Source organism: Cnephaeus nilssonii (genome assembly GCF_951640355.1).
Source record: "Cnephaeus nilssonii genome assembly, chromosome: 3".
NCBI lineage: Eukaryota > Metazoa > Chordata > Mammalia > Chiroptera > Vespertilionidae > Cnephaeus > Cnephaeus nilssonii.
In genome coordinates this window covers 50,275,762-50,296,200 of record NC_137074.1, presented here as the reverse complement: position 1 = coordinate 50,296,200, position 20,439 = coordinate 50,275,762, and the positions used below count along the sequence as shown (strand labels likewise).

Here is a 20,439-nt window from a genome sequence, read left to right as displayed (position 1 = left end):
CAGAGAGATTATATGAATTACTAAAGGTAATATTACTAGTGAATAGAATGAAACTGTACTAGAATTCACGTCTCCTGACATCTAGTCCAACCACTATTCCTGTCAGAGTACTTTCCTACCTTTTTTATAGCTTCATCAAGTGCACTGAACAAAGTGTCTGCTGGAAAAAAACCTGAGATTTTCTTGCTCACAGAAAGTAATTAAGATATGCAGCCAATCCACATCCTACATATAGACAAAGTTTCTCCCACTGTAGTTATAGCCACAGAAAACTTAAAAGTATCAAGCTGGATGCAACTAATTATTAATGAGAACTACGACAATGTGGATAAATTAAATCTATGTTCATGTAATCATTAGTCTTAATTTCATTTTCAATCTATATATATATAAAAGCCTAAGCGACCGTTACAACCAAATGACCAGTTGGCCAGTCACTATGATGCGCACTGACCACCAGGGGGCAGACGCTCAAAGCAGGAGCTGCCCCCTGGTGGTCAGTGCACTCCCACAGCCAACCTCCCCCGGTCCCTCCCCCCGGCTGGCAAACCTCCTGCGGTCTCCCCCGTCCCTCAGGCCCCGTCTGGCAGCTGGCAGCCAGCAGGCCCTGGCTGGCCCAGCCCCGATCAGGACTGGGTGAAATGGCCCCCGAAGGCCCTGATCACCAGCCAGGCCTAGGGACCCCACCTGTGCACGTATTTCATGCACCGGGCCTCTAGTTTATAAATAAAGCTACACATATAACAGCTATAACTGTTTTGAATGTCAGTTTTCTTATTCTGAACTCTGGTGAAATTTAAAATAAGTATGTATACTCACTTCTTAAATGAGAAAACATAAATAGCAGATAATCTTTAAAAGAATTTATATGTGGCTCTGAAATTTTATACGACTGTCCCACTAGAATTATTTTTCTCGTTGGGTTTCACTTAAGCTAATATTAAAGTGAGGTTTTGATCCCTTACACTCTAACTAGGAAACACAGGCCCAGACACACTTTTATTCTTATTTTCTCCAAATAAACATCATGAAGGTAAGCAAAAACTAGTCTAAACTGTAATTATTTTTATCCTCATATTTATTATAAGAGAGGAAAAAGAGAATCCAAAGGCATTACCCAACAAGAAACAAAGATTAAGGAAGCAACTGCATGCTTTATGGCATATTTATTACCAAGCTTGGATCTACTTCTACTCCTCGGGACTCGAGGTTCTTTCGGACTGTAGTTATCTCATCACTTGCAAGATAGGCTGGGTGTTCCTCATTACATTTCAACATCTTCTCCAATTCACTCTTGGTTTCGTTGTGAACACACTTTAAAATGTTTCAAAGAAGAAAGTATTTAGTTGGTTCATGATTCGGCACACTTGTAAAAACAGAGTCCCAATTTTAATAAATATTGCACAATAAATGACACAAGTTCAATCACAACAAATAAGAACGTACACAGTGCCCTGGCTTATGCATGCAGAACAACTTGGAATTATGACAGGCAAAAAAGAAAAAAAATTTTTGGCCCTATTTGTTGTATTTTACTATTGCTGAAATATTTTACAGAGAAAGAGATAATATTCTATAAATGCTTTATATCTAATAATTAGATGACTGTAAGGACTTACACCTCTTGACATGTTTCTTTTACAACAAATTAAATATAAAATTCATAGTGAAATTTTTAAATAGTCTTTTCATTAAAATATCTTGCTTTAGATTGCTTCTGTAAGGTACCCATTATTCTTAGATTAATTTCCAGTTTCTTCTCTATAATTGTTCACAATCTCTTCATCAAAGGAGGAAATATATACATACAGGTGATAAGTTTGAAAATATGACTCTTATACAGTGTGAAATTAAGTTCTTCTTTTCATTTAAAATATTTTATTTATTGATTGATTTTAGAGAGAGAGGGGAAGGAAGACAGGGAGGGAGGAAGGGAGGAAGGGAGGGAGGGAGGGAGGGAGGGAGGGAGGGAGGGAGGGAGGGGAAATAGGAGGGAGGGAGGGAGGGAGGGAAAGAGAAACATCAATTCGTTATTCCACTTATTTATGCATTCACTGGTTGATTTTTGTATGTACCCTGACCAGGGATTGACCCCTCAACCTTGGCGTATTGGGACGATGCTCTAACCAACTGAGCTACCCGGCTAGGGCCTATTTCTTCATTTTCAAGCCTTCTTTTAAAATTGCATGTGTAAAAAAGCTTCAAATTCACTGATTAAACACGTCACTACCACAGTTCTTAGCCCAAACTATACTAAGCTACAGAATCTGAACATCTGTACAAAAATACCACTTAAATAAAAAAATTAGCTTGTACACAGAACTACTAGTTAATAGTCTCTGAAAACATGACATTTTAGAAGAAATATTATTTAATGAGAAATTTTACTATTTCCTTAAATATCTGCTATTTGGTCTGAGGTAGGAAAGAAATCTCTAAATATGATTTTCCTCAACTTTCCCTGTTCTGTTTTCACTTCCACCTATCCATCTGTCCCCACTTCACTTGGTCTTCAGGACAACACTCCTCTCCCACCTATACTGACCAAGATCTGAATTAGTTCAGCTTAGGCAAGGTGAGAATTTTCAGAAGTAACATCACAAAAGCAAAAAATAGTTTCCAGAGCATGGATTTATCGTCTTTAACACAGAACAATCTTGAGTTTCTTTTCCTGCTAAATCTGGTCACTCAAAAAGACAAAGGATTATACACAGCTGCCTTAAACTTGCAATGTGAGGCCCAGAGATATTATTAATCTCCTTTCTAATGTTTCTCACCGTAATTTCCAGGTATGAGGTCCAGAACAGCGTTTTTAATGTGGGAGTGGGAGGTTTAGGTTAGCAAGATTAGAGGAGAACTTGACAGGAGTCTGACAGGAGGCTTTGTTTTGAAAGAATAAACAAACATACACAAACACCTCCCAGGTGATTCTGACGCCCCTCCCCTCTACACTTTAAATTATGGCCTTTGTTCTAAAGTCACCCTGAGTCCTACACCTGCTGCCCTGAAACCCTCTTCTCTGAAGGGTTTCTATATTCTTTCTCTGGATTGCAGATCCTTGGCACTGCCCTTAAAACTAATTCCTCTGCTTCTCTTGCAGAGATTCCCTATGGGTTGAAGTTCCTGAGAAAAAAACCACAAACTTACATACAGGAATCATTTCTCTCTAAGAGTGTTTGGCCAAAGCATATTTACCACAAGTTGCTGCGTTAATTGTTCTGGAGACTCTAGGCCTATTTCACTAGGACTTGAAGGTCAGACACTGTTTTTGTTTGGTGTTTATTTGCCTTACACCTGTTTTTCTCCAGTCAATACCCTCTCTTCCCCATCCACCCCCCATCTCAAAGTCAGAAACCTCTGATGGTCCCCCAGGGCTTCTTTTCCGACAGACCCCCCTCTCAGTCCATGTGCACACAGAGAAGACTGATGCACCCTGAACACAGGCATCATCCAACCAGGCACTCTGACCACCTCTTCAGCTTCTCTTTAGTCTCTTAATGACTCCTTGCCTCTCAAATTCACCCCAGAAAAAAGAGGAACTGTCCCTTCACTATTTTAAGACAAATTGGGACTCACATCTGATAGGTATCTTCATCTTCCTTCTCTAATCACAGGGATTCAGGAACAAGAAAGTGGGTTACATGCCACCTCTTTTCCTGATTCATTACTGACTTAATTCATGTTCTAATTCTATATTCTATTTACACTCATTTATTTAAGGAATGAACAAGAATGAGACAGTGGGGTAAGACTGAATGCTAGATAGGAAAAGAAACCACAACAATAAGGAAGGAATAAAAAGGGTGGGGTTTGGATACTTAATAATTTACCCATTTTCCCTCTTTTACTCATTGGTAAAGTTATCTATACTTGTCTTTACCAGTTTGTTCTTCTGAAGTGCTCATTAAATGTAAATAAATGAATTCTATAGTTCTGCCTGATTCCTGTCTGAATTTTTATACTTATTTTGTGAACATAGGAGCAAAAAAGTAAAAGAATATAGTAATTTGAATAGACAACTAATAAAAAAAAATCCAGAGATAATATAATAGAATAAGGTTAAAAAAGTCATTATATTTCTTATTCTAATCATATTCATTCTACATCCTCTGAAACCTTTGACATTCTTTTCCTTTCTTCATAACTATAATCTTCAATTTACCTCAAATAGGGAATTGAAATGAACAAAGCAATCAATCACAAAGGGATATGCTTCATCTACTCTTTCTTTTAATAACACAGCTACTTATAAAAAACTTGCATTCATAGTTTACTGTTTATTCTAAAGATTTTATATTTTAGAAAGGCTGACATAAACATTTGAAATTATTAAGACTGGTGCAGACGCAAGCATAGGTTACATTTTATTGCCTGAACTAAAATAACCAAAATTATATCATCATAAGGGCAGAGATTTGTTTGTTTTCACCTGTTCTTGGGTCCGATTCTTCCAATATAGCCACCTCTTTTTCCAATCTGGACCCACCATGTTTTCAATTGCATTTTCAGCTAAAAGATTGAAAGAAAAATTTTAATTCATCATGAATTTTATCATTTACCAAGCACAGAAATTACAACTAATAATATTATTGCTTTCGTAACCACTTCAAAGTGATATAAGAAAATGTTATATGATTGATAGGGTACATATATAAGAAATAATTTAATTATATATGTTTACAACCAATGAAAAGTACAATTCATTGTAAAGTTCTCATAAGTATAGCAGCAAACACTATAATAGTTTGAATACAGCTTTTTAGATGATCAGTATTTGTGTCTAATTTACTTAATATTTTTAGTAGTAACTAAGCAGTCCACTAAAAAAAAATCCCACAAATAATCTTCAACTACAGTATTAATAACAAAGACCTTGAAATATTAATTTTTAAAAAATTACAAATGTTCTCTGAAGTTGGATGATTCCTTCATCAGAAACTACTCAAAACTCCATAACCCCTGTCCCTACTTACTATCCTTGAGACGAGCCTGAAGAGCCTCTTCCATGAAGTAAATAGCTGCGTCCCACTGCTGCTTATCAGATATGGACCGGTCTTCTAAAGCGTTATGTTGAATAACCCTCTGAAATAACAAGGGAAGAAAAACAGCCAATATGATTGTGTCTTATCATTCAGTAATTTTATTCAAATTGACAGCTTAGCAAATATCCAAAATAACTGATGTTTCTAAAATGACATAAAGCATGTACCTTCCCCACAAATGCTGGAGGTCCTAGTATCTGCCTATTTGTCAGCTTTCTGTCTAAAAAAACAACAGTGGAGAATTTTTCCTAGCCCAAATTAAATGAGCTGACCATCTCTAAGATCATTGTGGGGGGCTGGAGAGGGGCATAGTACACATTTAATAACATAAAACCTAACACCTAGAACCCTAGTATTTAGGAGTTAATGATTCAGATCATCTCTACCTCTCCTTTTTGTCATATGACCTATGTGTTAGCATTTTCAAAAAAGAGAGGATAAAAATAATAACCATTATCTCACTGGTAACAGCATTGAAAAATGTAATGGAGGGAAGCTTAAAAGGTCTAAACAATCACAAGCAAATATTATTTATCATAAAAAAACTAGTTATTTTGTAATTGTTGAATGAATGAATGAAAATGGCACTATTCCCTCAGAAAGCCAGTCTTAGTAAGGCAGCTAACAAGAATAAATACAGTTTTCAAATATGAAGATAAATATTTATTCCAAAAAATTATAATTACAATCAGCCCACAGTCAGATATGCATTTTCCTGGAAGACTGTTTCAACAGTGCCTCTCATAACTGTCTGAGCAGAGTAGGTGCTTACTAAGGTTTGATTATGGTGAGGAGACGGTTACATATAACAAAAGATTTTTCAGGTGGTGAAGTGAGGAGCCAGTGTAGGCAGAAACAGTGATCCAGGAATATGTAGTTGCCCCAAAGAGATCTGCAGAGAGAGTGTTCACGAAGGTGCTATAAAGCAAGATGAGCAACATAAAGTTAACAGAGAGGTATCTCATGGTGACACTGATGTTTGTCACAAATTATGTGTTGCTCAGAGCCACCGGTGGTAAAGACAGAGATGGTAACAATTTCTGATGCCTCACAAAGGACAGAAATCTCCACCAAGGAAGTCCCTATTGCCTAAACTTTGACCAAAACCATCACATTGAAGTCTCCCCAGATTGATGGCAGGGCTGCTGGTAACTTGGGCATGTTACTGACTGCACAACCATCACATCTGATTCCGTATCGACAACAACAATCACACACATCACCAAGACTATAAAAGGCGGACTCTCTGAAACAAGAATTGAGAAAAGCATTGTGATCACAGGAGATGCAGACAGTGATCAGGCCCAGGCGCCGGCCCAGGCCCAGGGAGAGCAGAGCAGAAATGGAGCTGGAGGAAAGGGAAGAGTACGGTAAGAATTTCATTATTAAACAACTTTCAACTTAGTGAACTGAAAGAATTCTGACCATTTCAAGTCGTAATGCCACACCGATAATTCACTGAATTTATACTACACCTGGTAACAATGACCAGAAGCCTGAAGAATTAAAATGCCAATGCCAAACCTTACCTTAACAGCTCTGGTCTACACTGTTCCCTCATATTTCAATACATATTTTATTTTATAACCACTTCTAAATATTCCTGGTTCTTTCTATTTCTTTTTTTTAATCAGGGAGTTTGTTTTATTTCCTGTTTACTACCTGCATTACATGACTCATTTGATCCAAATGCTGGTGAACAGAGCAGCCCAGCTGGCAAGTGCTGTTCACTGGAACAGGTGCTGTTGTGCGCAAAGGAAACTCTGTGACTAATTTGAATCATGGTTTTCCTTCTTCCAGGTTCCTCCCATTGAGTTCCCACTGAATTACAGTAAATATTTACAGATTTTTCAGACTGCAGTAAATATACTGTATGAGAAATTATTAATACAGATTAAAAGCATTTTTTACATCTGGAAACTTTCCTAATGTTTGACAAATTCATTGGGGATATATTTTATACTGAACCCTTTTGACTTTCCTGTCCTTCAACTTTGTACTCTTAGTAGAAATAGAAAGTCAGGGTCTCCAGACTGGAGAATTATGAAGAAGCTCACTGACCACACACTGTGTGTAGAGACCCCACCGCACCACAGTGCCAACTCTTCTCAGACACACACGTGCTCTTCAGCAGCATTCCAGAAACAGGAGGGAGGAGAAAAAGAAAACAATTTCTTCCTTTCTAATAAAATATTCAGGCAGCTTAAAACCTTGGTGCTTCCTTTCTTAACATGTCCAAATTTCAGTACTTTCCACTGATTGAACATTTGTGTAAAATACTTGCTTTGTATTAAACCTCCTTGTCTACATGTAAAACCGACCTTGTGTTATTGAGCAGGTCTGTCTCTTTCATATAGCCTGATGATTCACACACACAGGTTTGAGGACACTGGGGAGAGGAGTTGGTAGGGGCTGTGGTGGTTTTTTTGATGGTTATAGGAAACCAGACCATTTAAGGCTGACACCAGAGACCTGATAGGGACTTTTGAACTGTATTGAACATTTTTTTCTTTTGCTTTTGACCCTATGTATAGTTAGGATGCAAGATTAGATTTATAGCAGCTTCATTTATAGTATCAAATGATATTTGGCTTTCAGTAATACTTATAAAATAAAGTTGGTTTAGTCTCTGAAAAAATAAAAAGAACAGAATAAAAGAATGCTTACAAAATACACAGCAGTTTCTGGTAAGCATTCAACACATGGTAGTTAGCATTATGATTTAGGAGTCTAACATTTTATGACTCAAATCCACTGAAAATTAATGCATCTAACTCCTTACCAGAAAGTAAATTGAGAAGCAGCTAACCTCTATTAGTTCAGGCTAATGGATGACAACTTGTTGAAGTTTATAGAAGCCTGTTTACTGAGAAGTTTGCTTTTTTTTTTTCTAAAATGATAACCAAGCAAGAAATAATAGAAGGCAATTACAGAAGGGCAGAGAAATGTCAAAGGGTCAATTACAGATTGTAAATCTATTTCTTTCCTTCATTATTTTAAATTCAGAATCTAATTTAGTCACATAAAACGTTTCTTATAAAAGTACCAATTTGAGAAACTATATAAACATATGAGGCTGACACCCTAATATACAAACAACATACCAAACTATCCTCTGCAAAGTCATTCCACTTGTGGCGTTTGATACTTTCTTCCTTAACAGCCTCTTTCAGTTTATCAAATATGTCATCATGCTCTTTTCCTTTTGGTTCTGTCATGAAGCGGGAAAATTCTTCCTGTAGTGTCTCCCAAGCAACCTAGAATTATTTAAAAGAAAAAAGTTATACTACATACTTTTATTTAATGTATAACATGAAAAATACATACATGAACTTAAGTCAGATGTGATAAATCAGCTTATCAGAAAAGACATTTGAAACCGCATTAAGAAAACCATCAACAAATATAAACTCTGGCCTAGACATCTTACACTGGCAGCTGGTGGGATAGATTTGAATTCCTGGCATGTGTGATAGACATACACAGTGCTTTAAGTTTTTTTAAAAATCAGTATCTAATATTTAAAAATCGAGAGACTTCATATACAAATCTCCATTTCCAGCCTCTCTGGAAAAATGTGACAACACCATACCCACATTCTCTCCTGACACTACCTGCCAGAGCGGATAGGAGCTGCCCCCTTAGATGAAGTGGGCACTCTAGCCAACTACCAGGCTTAGTTCACTTCATTCTCTACAACACCCGAGTTTGCCTGCTTTTTCCACACTGCAAAAAGTTTAAATAGTCTTCACATTTTTGCCTTTACGAAAGCAATGCATCAATACTTTCAAACATAGCTGAATATTATACAGCTTTGTATCATGGCTACCTCCTAATTACATGAATAGTGAAAGGAAGAGCAGTGTCAAAATGGCATTTTATATTTAGCCCTCTTCATTTCAAACATTAAGAAATTATGGCATAAAGAAAGGTGGCTGTACAAAAATACACAGTGAAGTATTAAAAACAATGTTTCCTGACCTTCACCAGATCCACATCTTTTACCACACCCAGGGGTGAAGGGGCAGAGCCGGCAGGAGACAGAATCATTGCCATTTCTATGACCACTTCCACTGCTTGAACCGTAGGATATAAAAATATCCATTTCTATGACCACTTCCACTGCTTGAACCGTAGGATATAAAAATATCCATTTCTATGACCACTTCCACTGCTTGAACCGTAGGATATAAAAATATCCTATCATGAGACAGGGCCCAGAAAAACACCAGGGTCGGTAGTGAGGACAGCTAGTGAAGTGGTGGCAGCAGCGCCAATTATCAGGGGTGAATGTGCAGAGAACTGGGCAGGGGTCAGCAGCACATAGCTGGGGTGGTATGACCACAAGAGTTCTTAGAAAGGGAGGCGTAAGGAAACAGAACAGCGGTGAAGAAGCTAGATCTGGAACAGGATAGGAAAGGGGTAAAATACACCTGAATAATCAGAAACTGACATTTTGTTTCTAAGGTAGGTATGAAAAACAAAATTATTTTTAACACTGATTCTAATTTCGTGAGCATCCTCAAACAGAAGCACCGGAAGCACTAACTCTTAGCTGGAACAATTGTGCTTCAGAGTGATATGCATGGCTGATCACGGTGAATGGCGGTCATCATCATCGCCATCATAACAGCACTGGCATTTACTTAACACTTACTATGGGCCAGGTACTGTCTAAGTATTTTACATACATTAACTCATTTATTCCTTGTAACAATCTGTGAGGTAGGCAACATTACACCCCTATTTTTATAGATGAGGAATCAGAAACCTTAAGCTACTAGCCCAAGGATCACACAGTTAGTAAGTGGTAGGGTAACAGAAATGCAAAATTTTTAAGGCACTTTCTTATAACTTCTGGTCTAACCTTCTGGCAAGATCCAAACTAAAGAATTAAGTATAACTGAGTCTTGCAGAAAATCAAGACATGAAATGTTTTATCCATGAAATATTTTCCTTATGGAATCTTTATCCACAAAAGAAGTTAAAAATCACATTTGAAATATTTGCAAATTTTGGCAGTTCTGTTAGATGCTATCTTTGGGGAGGAAAACAATAATACCCTCAGACCAACACCATACCAATTAGTAAAGATTTATAACAGTAGTAACTGGTAGCAGCATTAAGGTTAATCCCAACACAGATATGAGGAATAAAGAATAAATGGAGTATAAAAACAAAAAGAAAGATAGTGGCTGTGATGGGAATAAAATTTAAAATTCACAGCTCCTACTCCCTTCAGATAATGCTTCTTACCCATTTAATTAAATTATATCCTAACCTCTACTGCTTTATTAGGAAGCTGTTTATCAGTCCACTGTTTGAGCTTGATGTCCACTGTGGTATTAAAAGTCCCTGAATTCATGGTCTGTGCAGCTGGAAGATAGATGTTTTCAATCACATGAGTTGACACTCTTTCCCACAAAGACTGCTGAAGGATTTCCTCCCTGGAATTTAAAAAGAAAACATTTCAAGAACACCCAATTTAAATATAATATTAAGTTGTTAAAAACAGCTTTATCGCAGTTATCATTAACTTACAATAAATTGCACATATTTAAAGTGTTGACATATGTACACATCTGTGCATCACAACAATCAAGATAATGAACTAGCCATCACCCCCAAAAGTTGTCACCACTGGATCTGTTTTTTGTCACTACAGATTAGTTTACATTTCCCATAATTTTATATAAATGCATTCATACAGCTTGTACTCTTGTCTTTTTCACTCAGCATAATTATTTTGAGATTTATCTATGCACGTATAACAATAGTTCACTCCTTTTTACTGATGAGTAATATTCCATCACATGAACCTGTTTATCCATTCACTTGCAGACGGCCATTTGGGTTGTTTCCAGTTTTTGTCCATTACAAATAAAGCTGAGATAAACATTCCTGTACAAGTCTTTGCATGGACATACGCTTTTGTTCCTCTTGAGCAAATATTCTGTAAGTGGAATGGCGATTCATATGGTAATTACATATTTAACTTTTTAAGATAATGCCAAACTGTTTTCCAAAATGGTCGGACCATTTTACATTTCCACCAACAGAGTATGAGAACTCTACATCTTGCCAACACTTGGTATGATTAGTTCTTTTAATGTCAGTCATTTTAATAGATTTATAGTAGTATCTCATTGTGATTTGAATTTGTATTTCCCTAATGACTAATAATTCTAAGTATATTTTCATTGGCTTATTTGCCTAATATTAATATATACATTATGCATATTGACTGTGAACTGGAGTCCAAGTCTGAAAACTTGGTATAATTTGAACAATTTATCAGATCACAACATGAAGCACAGAGATGTTATGGAATATTGCTAGGTAATATTGTTCCACACTTCATGATTAAAGAAACAATAGATACAAAAGATACATAATCAAGTAGAAAATTCTGCCTTAAAAGATATTTTACATGAACACAGATCTCTAAATAAGAAAAAGACAACTATTTCTTTCCTTTTTTTTAATATTTTATTTTTATTTATTTTAATTTCTTTATTGTTTAAAAGTATTACATGAGTCTCCTTTTTCCCCCATTGACCTCTTCCCGGCCGCTCCCACCTCCCAGCATATGCCTTCACCCCACTACTGTCAAATATTTCTATCAAGAAAAAAACCCTGAAATCTCAAGCAAATATTTATTTAATTTCTTCCAAACTAATTTCTACTATATACTACTAAAATATGTAATATACAAAAACATTCCGCTTATCAAGTGGTCTGTCGTAAAAGTAACCTCAACCTCTAGGATGCAGACACAAAGCTGAGAGTAGTAAAAACAGATATCCCAGCTGTCTAAAAGCCAAGCTTCATTTTCTTGGGTCGACACTCCCTCTTATCCGAGACTACTCACACTTAATATTTTGTGTAAAACTGAGTTTACTGAGTCAGTGAGCTTAGCTGGTGGTTTTCTCCTGTTAACTTTGAGGTAAAAAAAAGAATATGAGGCCTGGCCAGTATGGCTCTGTGGTTGAGTGGCGACCTATGAACCAGGAGCTCATGGTTTGATTCCAGGTCAGGGCACATGCCTGGGTTGCAGGCTCAATCCCCAGTGGGGGATGTGCAAGAAACAGCCAATCTATGATTCTCTCTGATCACTGATGTTTCTTTCCATCGCTACCTCTCTGAAATCAATACAATTAAAGAAAAAAAAAAAAAAAAGAATATGAGGAGAAGATACACAAATGAGGACCAGAGGACCAAGTCAATTTAGTCATGCTGTTCATGACAAATAATGTTAGAATGTTAGAAGCAAGCTGAAGAAAAGAAGCTTGTCAGGGCCTCCCTATTCACATACCATTTTAAACACAAACTCAAGAAAATTTCTGAAAAATAAACAAAAGATCATGATTGAGCTTCTGACTGCTAGAGCTTTCTGCTGCTCCTGCCTCAGAACAGACCAGGTCTGTTATTTCTTCCCAGCAATTTCTGGGTCAGGAATCTACATCCCAGACACCGTTTCAAGGAGATCATAGCAAAAATTCAGACCACCAAATCCTCACAAGCCTAAAGTCACTTTCTCAATGGAGCCTGCTGCTTTCCAACCCACCCTGGGTAGCTATGTCACCTATCCGACCCAAGCCTCACTGTTTCTTCCCCCTCCCCCCTCCCCCTCGCCCTCCCCTTCCCCCCTGCCACTGGCTCTTTTGTCACAAAGCTGCTGTCAGCTGTCTAGACTCCTCTGCTCCCTCCATTACAGTAATTTTTATTGTGATTTATTGTGATGCAAGACTCTGTTCCATAACAAACAAATCATTTTACATTCTCACTCTTTCCCTTTTCCTTGCATCTTCAAACCTTTCTTGACTCTTCCTATGGACAGTAATCATCCTCAAATTCTGCTGAGTGGAAGCTGCTCATTAATTAGTTGATTGTGCTTCAGAGTTAGGAAGCAGAAGTTATGTTTTCCTCCCCCCACCCTTTCTCTTCTGGACCATTCGTCCCCAATTCTCATGTAAAAAAACACAGCCTCATACCATCCACTATGCTTACTTGTATCCCTACTTACATCGACCACTTTTCCCAGCATATGTTCCATGTGACTTCTTTATACTAAGTTTTGCCAACATACAGGATAAATCCCACAAATATACAAAATACAACTCACATTATAGTCATACTAGAGGCCCAGTGCATGGAATTCATGCACTGAGGGTGGGTCCCTCAGTCTGGCCTGCATCCTCTTGCAGTCCAGGAGCCCTCACGGGATGTCCGACTGATGGCTTAGGCTGCTGTGTTCGCCAGCCGTGATCCTGGCTTCTGGCTGAGCGGCACTCCCCCTATGGGAGCACACTGACCACCAGGGGGCAGCTCCTGCGTTGAGCATCTGCCCCCTGGTGGTCAGTGCGCATCATAGCTACCAGTCGTTCAGCCGTTTGGTTGATTTGCATATTAGCCTTTTATTATATAGGATTTACTACCCTCTTTATCTCCAGGAACTTTCCCTACTCTCGATTTTAATTTAATAAATTTTCAAAATGGATTTTTTTTTTAATGCAGAGGACTTATTCCATATACTAATTTCAACCAACACAGAAAAAGTAAACACTCCTCCACAATTCCTCTTTCAGTAGACAACCACTATTTACAGCTTAAGTTATCATTTTAAAAAGTTAATGCTTGTGTACATGTGTATTTACACAAGTAGATAATTACACATACTGCTTTATAAATACTTTTTTAAACTTAAAAGTACATCATACAGTTTTCCATGTCAACATCCTATATTTTTCAATGGTTCTATAGTAATCCATCTATGGATACATCAAATATTACATGACTCCAAATAGTGAACAAGTTTTTTTACACTTCAATTTTTTTACACTTATAAACAAAACCATGGTAAAGATTCTTATGTGTTCATCTTTGTCAAATTTATCTTCATTTCCATAGATACCTAACAAAGTAATTACTGGATGTCACTGTACTCGCTGTTTAATTGACTCCTCTTCTCTATTACTTTTACATTCAATCACTAAATCCTATCAATTCTATCTTCTAGGTAACCTATTAAATATCTCAGAATGTCTCCACTTCTCCACTTGCACAACCACCATTCAAGCTCAATCCACTATGATGTCTTGTCTAGATTATTTCAACAACTGCCTCCTTGCTTATAATTTTCTCCACTTGTATTCCATTTTCTCAACCACAAAGATCTTTCTAAAACGCAAATCTGACCTAAACTTCCTCAATGGCCTTCACTGCTCATAGGATAAATTCCAGTCTTCTGAACTTGGCTTGTAAGGCCCAGAATAATCTATGTCTTGCTTATACTTACTGTTTATCTCCCTCCTCCTTCCTCTTTCTATGCTAAAACTAGGGGTGACCGTCTTCAGCTACCTGCTTCACCTTTCTTGCTTTCACCTCCTGGTTCTGCAATATCCCTGTCACAAACTGCCTTTACCTACCACCTTTACATCTCAGATTATATCAGAAATCTTTTTTGATTCCTTAAATTTGAGTTAGAGGACTCAACTGTGCATTCCCATTTCCTTTCATTCTTCTAACTTCAACAAAATAAACTTAATGCCCTTCAGCAAAAATTGTATCCATACCATGGTATCATCTCTTTTAAAAAGTGTGTTTCTATAAATCCAGCCAGCTATTCTTCCAAATGACATATGGAAAAAAAAAATCTATGATGATGGTCACATAATGTTAATGATATACCAATATCTCCAGCTTAATGTCAGTAATCGATTCCTGATGATCAGGTATATTGTGTGAAAATGTTGAGAGCCCATTTCTCACTATAATGCACATATGTCAAGCCTAAACCCCCAATAACTTTCTTAAAATATAATTAAAGTATCGTAGTATGTCTGTAAGTGAATAACAAACAATCATTTTAGGACACAAAATGCTTATAACACTACTTCCAGAGCACATATATAGATCAAACAGTCCTGTGACTTAAATAATTATAAGCATCTTAAGCACACGTTCTAAAATATCACATAAGGCATTATGCAGCAAAAAGATACTACCTAAGACATCAATATGTCACAAACATAAAATGTGTGGGGTACAGCCCTAGCTGGTTTGGATCAGTGGATAGAATGTCAGCCTGTGGACTGAAGGGTCCAAGGTTCAATTCCAGTCAAGGGCACATGCCCAAGTTGCGGGCTTGATCCCCAGTAGGAGGCGTTCTAGAAGCAGCCGATCGATCAATGAATCTCTCTCATCATTGATGTTTCTATCTCTCTTTCCCTCTCTCTTCCTCTCTGAAATCAATAAAATATATTTTTAAAAAATGTTTGGGGTACATTGCAGGTGAATTCAATGTGGTATGAACAGTTAAAATTAGGAGCTGTTATTTTGATCTATATTTGTGTTAAGCTATAGTGCCTGGAAAAAAATGATGAAAATATACAAAATCATCTGCTCCAGCAGCACACAGAATAAATGTCTAGCAGCCAGCTGTCCCAGCTCTCTCCCTTGCCTTCTCAACAGGCAATCTGGCAATGCAGGCTTCCTGTCCCTGCACAATTCTCCTCAGCCACCTGTGTGTTAAATAAATGAGATTTACCATCAAGGCTTGTTTTCTTGCATTACAAGACTTTGATTACAGACTTGCTCTGCTCAAACAAAACCAACCATGCCATTTGATGATGCCAGGAATTTATAGAAACACCATATTTTTCTGCCATAAATGGCATTATTAGCTATTACAGTTTACAAATGTTCATTATCCTCATACAACCTAGTATGAGTAGTATTATATTCATTCCCTGTGTACATACACACATACATGCACATATAGCTCTCGTATAACTTAAAAAAATGAATTGGCTTATATAAAGCCATAGAACTGGCTTAAAATACAAAGATTAACAAAGATAAGTTGTGTTGTATATAATCCTACCTAATAAAATAGTAATATGCAAATTGACCGCACCCTCGCTACGCCAAAGCCACGCCCACCAGCCAATCAGGGCGAGTATGCAATTTACCCAACAAAGATGGCGGTTAATTTGCATACGCTGAGGGAGGGAGGAGTGAAGACTGAAGACAACTTAGAAGGAAGAGGGAGGAAAAGCAGAAAGCAAGATGGCTGCCAGAGGGAAAGCCCGGGCGGGGCGGGGCAGGGCGGGGCGGGTGGCAGCGGCCGCGCATGCGGCCGCAGCGGCCGCTTGCAGGATTTTTCCTGCAAATAGGCTACTAGTTAATCAATAAGTATAGATCAAAAAAATTTTTTTAATAAGGGGAGATTAAAACGGGTAAATTTTGACTGCTTAAAGAGAGAAAAGTGTTCACTACTGAGGAAGAAAGGTCCCCAGGATGGGGAAACTAGTAATATTGAATTCAAACTCAAGGACTGGACACTACTATGTAGGGTCAATTTTGATAATCTTGAACTGAGCAAACAGAAGAGATACAGAAACTATCTGTAATGCATGACAGTAAGAATAGTTCTGCTCCAAGAGTGATAAATTCTTTAAGATACTACAGACTTCGTTAGAAAGATAAGATATGCACCAGGAATTTGATAATTAACAGATGACTGTAAAAATCTCAGGGCTATTTAGACATAGCTTACTTGAGGTATATAGAACCCACTTTGGTTACAGTGCCCCACTCCAACAAATTTAAGAACACCCAAATTTACACAAAGCATAAGTTGAAGGTGATAGTTTGCCTTGAAAGACTTGCATGAGTATTTTTCAAAAGGATGTATTTACTTGCTATTTAAGAAAAATTTCAAATAGGATTCAATTTGAAAAGTGATTTGTACAAAACATATTAAAGGTGAAAAAAAAAAAGCCTCAAGCATCAGATTTTAAAAGACTATAGAGCTGCCTGAAGAACTAACTGCAAGGCAGCCAGGGCATTCGAGTCCTCAAATAAAGGGCAGAGTGGAAGAGGGTGAAAAGGCAGCCGGGGCCAGGTCATGCAGGGCCTCTGAGGGCCACTTAGGGAACTTTGGATGTGTGCTATGAAGCCATTATAGGTTTTGAGCATGGGAGTGAGACAACCTTTTAAATCAGGCGTGGGGAACCTTTTTCTGTCAAGGACCATTTGGATATATATAACATCTTTTGTGGGCCATATAAAAATTATCAAATTAAAAATTAGCCTGCTACATTTGGTCAAACATTTAATTAACTCACCCCTAATGCCTTTGCAAGGCTAGTCCAAATGATTTCATGGGCCTTATATGGCCCGCAGCCCAGACATCCTCTCCCCTCCCCCGACCCCCCGTTTTAAATTAATCATTCTAGCAATTATTAAAAAAAACACAACAAAAGAAAAAAGAGTAAAAAGCTATCTTTTAGACTATCTCTTCTGAAAGATACTAAGTACACAATTATTCTACTTAAATACTTAATTAGGTAGACTAGAACAGTGGTTAGATACATTTATGTTTCTGCCTATATTTTGAGGATTGAGTCACAGCTACAATAAATCACAGCTTTATCAATCTAAATTTTAGTATTTCATTATAATTCATATAGTAAAGTTTTTGAAAAAAGGTCAAATACTCACCAATGTTTTGGTGTAACCTGGCTCAGACTGATAACTTCATCGAGGATTTCATTTTTAGCTTTTTCAAATAGTTCGTTCTAGGCAATACAGATACAAGAAAGTAAGATTTTCAGAAGAGAGTCCATTTGCCCTGCCACGATTTTCAGAAATAACTAAAAAGAAGGCCTCTGACAGGCTAGTAGGATGAGCTCAGGTTTGAAGCATGCACGACCAGCAAATAATACTCTTCTCTTCTAGTATCTTTTGTAGAAATGCCAATATCCAGACAAGGATAAAGAAACTGACACAAATGTCTACCTTATTCACTTAATCTTGAATGCAGTTTTTTACATAACATTTGTTCAGATAAATTTTTCACATACCAAATGTTATATGAAAGTAGTAATACATATTAACTTAGTGTATTAGTAAACTGATGCTATTCTACAATAATGGCATTTTTAAAATCAAGGAAAACCAGTATTTAAATCCCATCAAATTAGAGTATATTCTTCAACAGTAAATGTTGAAAAGGTAAAAAAGTTGGTGTATAAGTTTTAAAAGTTTACATTACATAAATACAATTAATTCTATAATACCTTTAAAAATTTCTTCATCTCAGAAAATACTTTTAAATACTTGTTTTAACATCCCATGACCCTAGTTATCTTACCTTATAATAGACAAATATGCAAATTGACCGCACCTTTGCTACGCCAAGCCACGCCCACCAACCAAGCCACGCCCACCAGGAAACCGTTGCAGGGACATTGGGGTGTGGCGGAGCCCAAGGCCGGGAAACCCTCGGGCGGAGGCTTTCCCGGCCTTGGGCACCAGCGGGGAGCCTGCACGGATCGCAGGAAACCACTGGGGGTCGGCTCCTGTGATCCTTAGCAGGGATGTTGGGTACGGCCGAGCCCAAGGCCACCACCCGGGGCCAAGCCCCGACCCTGAAAGAAGGCAGAAGGCGGTGGCCACAGCCAAGGCCTGGGTCCCCGGTGCCAGCAGAAAACTGGTGCAGGCAGCCAGGTGAATGAAGGTCTATTGCACGAATCTTCGTGCAAACGGGCTACTAGTGTTTTAATGTTACTAAAAATAATTTAAATTATTGTAGAAAAATAACTGTTCCTGGGAATGCATTCTTGCAGCTTTAAATTAGTATTCATGGTAAAAACCAGAGCAAAGTAGCTTACCAGATTTCGCTCATTAAAACATATTTTGTTAGAGTGCAATATTAGATTAGATCAGTGATTTTCAACCTTTTTCATCTCACGGCACACATAAACTAATTACTAAAATTCTGAGGCACACCAAAAAATATATTGTAGTTTTTGCCGATCTGACAAAAAATAGTTATGATTTTAACTCATTCACATCAGACAGCTATTGTGTTGACTGTTGTCATTTTTTATTTGACAATCTAAGGGAAAAGAGGTCAGTGCCCCTGACTAAATAGCCAGGTACTGCATGTTTTAAAATACCTTGTGGTACACTGTTTGAAAATCGCTGGATTAGATATATGAAAATACATGAGGTGCACAAACATTACCCGGTCAAGTTCTCGCAGGCGAGGATAGTTATTCTTCCACTCAGTTTCAAGGTTGAAACGTGTTGCTGAGGAAGAAGGACAGATGTTCAAGTTAGAGGACTCTCTTTCCACAGGCATGGTTAAAGGCCATCGTGCCTATCTTCTTCATTAACTGAATTTAAGTGTGCACCTATGCCTCCTGAGTACTCTGGGCTCTCAACATCTCCGAATCTCATATTGCAAATTTTCCAAACTAATCTCCTTGACTCTAGTTTCTACATCCAATCCACAAAACACATGACGGAAACAGTTTAGTATAGTAGCAAAGAGCATGGACTCTGCATTTATACCAAGATTCAAATCCTGGGTGTACTGCTGCATGATGCTGGGTATAATACTTAGGTAAGGTACTCTGTCCCTCAGTTTTCTCTTCTGTAAAATGGGACTAATATTAATACTAATACTAATACTAATACTAATACTAATACTAATACTAATATTAATACTAATACTTACAAGGTTGCTTAGGGACCAAATGGAATAAATAGGTAGGATTGCCAAATGAAAAAAAGGAAGAAATGTGTATTCTCACCAAATGAAACTATGGAAGCAAAGCCATGGAGCAGGAAAGTATGGAATTCAGGAACTAGTTGAGGCACAGGCTGCTCTGATTCCTAACACATTTCCTCTCCCCACAACCCCCAAAGGGGGACTCTGACTTCACTGCAGTTTAAGCGCTTTCTCCCAAATACTACTGCAAACTTTCTAATCTGTTGAAACTCGCAATGTGCTCCCAGAAATCTTTCCTCTAAGAGGAAACACCCTGTCTTGTAATACTAGATAGAAAAATGGATTTTTTTCCCATTTTCCACATACTATCTAATAGTAAATGAACTGAAAAGCAACTGTTAAAAAGGGAGTAAAGAACCTCATGGATGCCTGAGATTGTCAGCTAATACAATGTCTAAATGTGCTGCCTTATTTCAAAAACCCAACTTACCTTTAAAACTATCAGCCTGTTGTTCAACTGACTCTCGTACCATTTTCCAGAAGCAGTCCGATACAGCAAGGCTTAAATTCCTTGTAGTCACCTGGTGTGCCTTTAGCATGCTGGCCCTTTTAAAAGTAACAAAAGTTAAAGTATACTAAAATAACAAAAGGACGATACCATCACTAAGTTTGAGAATGAGCTTGTTATGATAACCTAATGAGAACAGCCACGTATACATTTTTATAGCAACACTGTCCAATAACATTTTCTGTGATGAAGAAACTATTCTATATCTAAATTAACCAATATGGTAGCTACTACTAGCCACATGGGGTTATTGAATCCTTTAAATATGTGACTAGTGTGATTAAGAAATGAAGTTTTATTTTTAT

General features: G+C 37.5%; 1 protein-coding gene across 4 annotated transcripts in view; it reads right to left on the bottom strand.

Annotated features, from left to right (window-relative positions):
- The window catches only part of OPA1 (OPA1 mitochondrial dynamin like GTPase), a 92,972-nt gene that overhangs the window by 28,400 nt on the left and 44,133 nt on the right, over window positions 1-20,439 (bottom strand). For all 4 annotated transcript variants that reach the window (XM_079766576.1, XM_079766578.1, XM_079766577.1 and 1 more), the window contains 8 exons: window positions 20,057-20,172; window positions 19,078-19,142; window positions 17,550-17,626; window positions 10,324-10,489; window positions 8,147-8,299; window positions 4,974-5,082; window positions 4,430-4,509; window positions 1,174-1,314 (listed from right to left, as the gene is read on the bottom strand). In XM_079766576.1, the coding sequence (XP_079622702.1) occupies window positions 1,174-1,314; window positions 4,430-4,509; window positions 4,974-5,082; window positions 8,147-8,299; window positions 10,324-10,489; window positions 17,550-17,626; window positions 19,078-19,142; window positions 20,057-20,172 (907 nt within the window). The remainder of the gene's footprint in view (window positions 1-1,173; window positions 1,315-4,429; window positions 4,510-4,973; window positions 5,083-8,146; window positions 8,300-10,323; window positions 10,490-17,549; window positions 17,627-19,077; window positions 19,143-20,056; window positions 20,173-20,439) is intronic.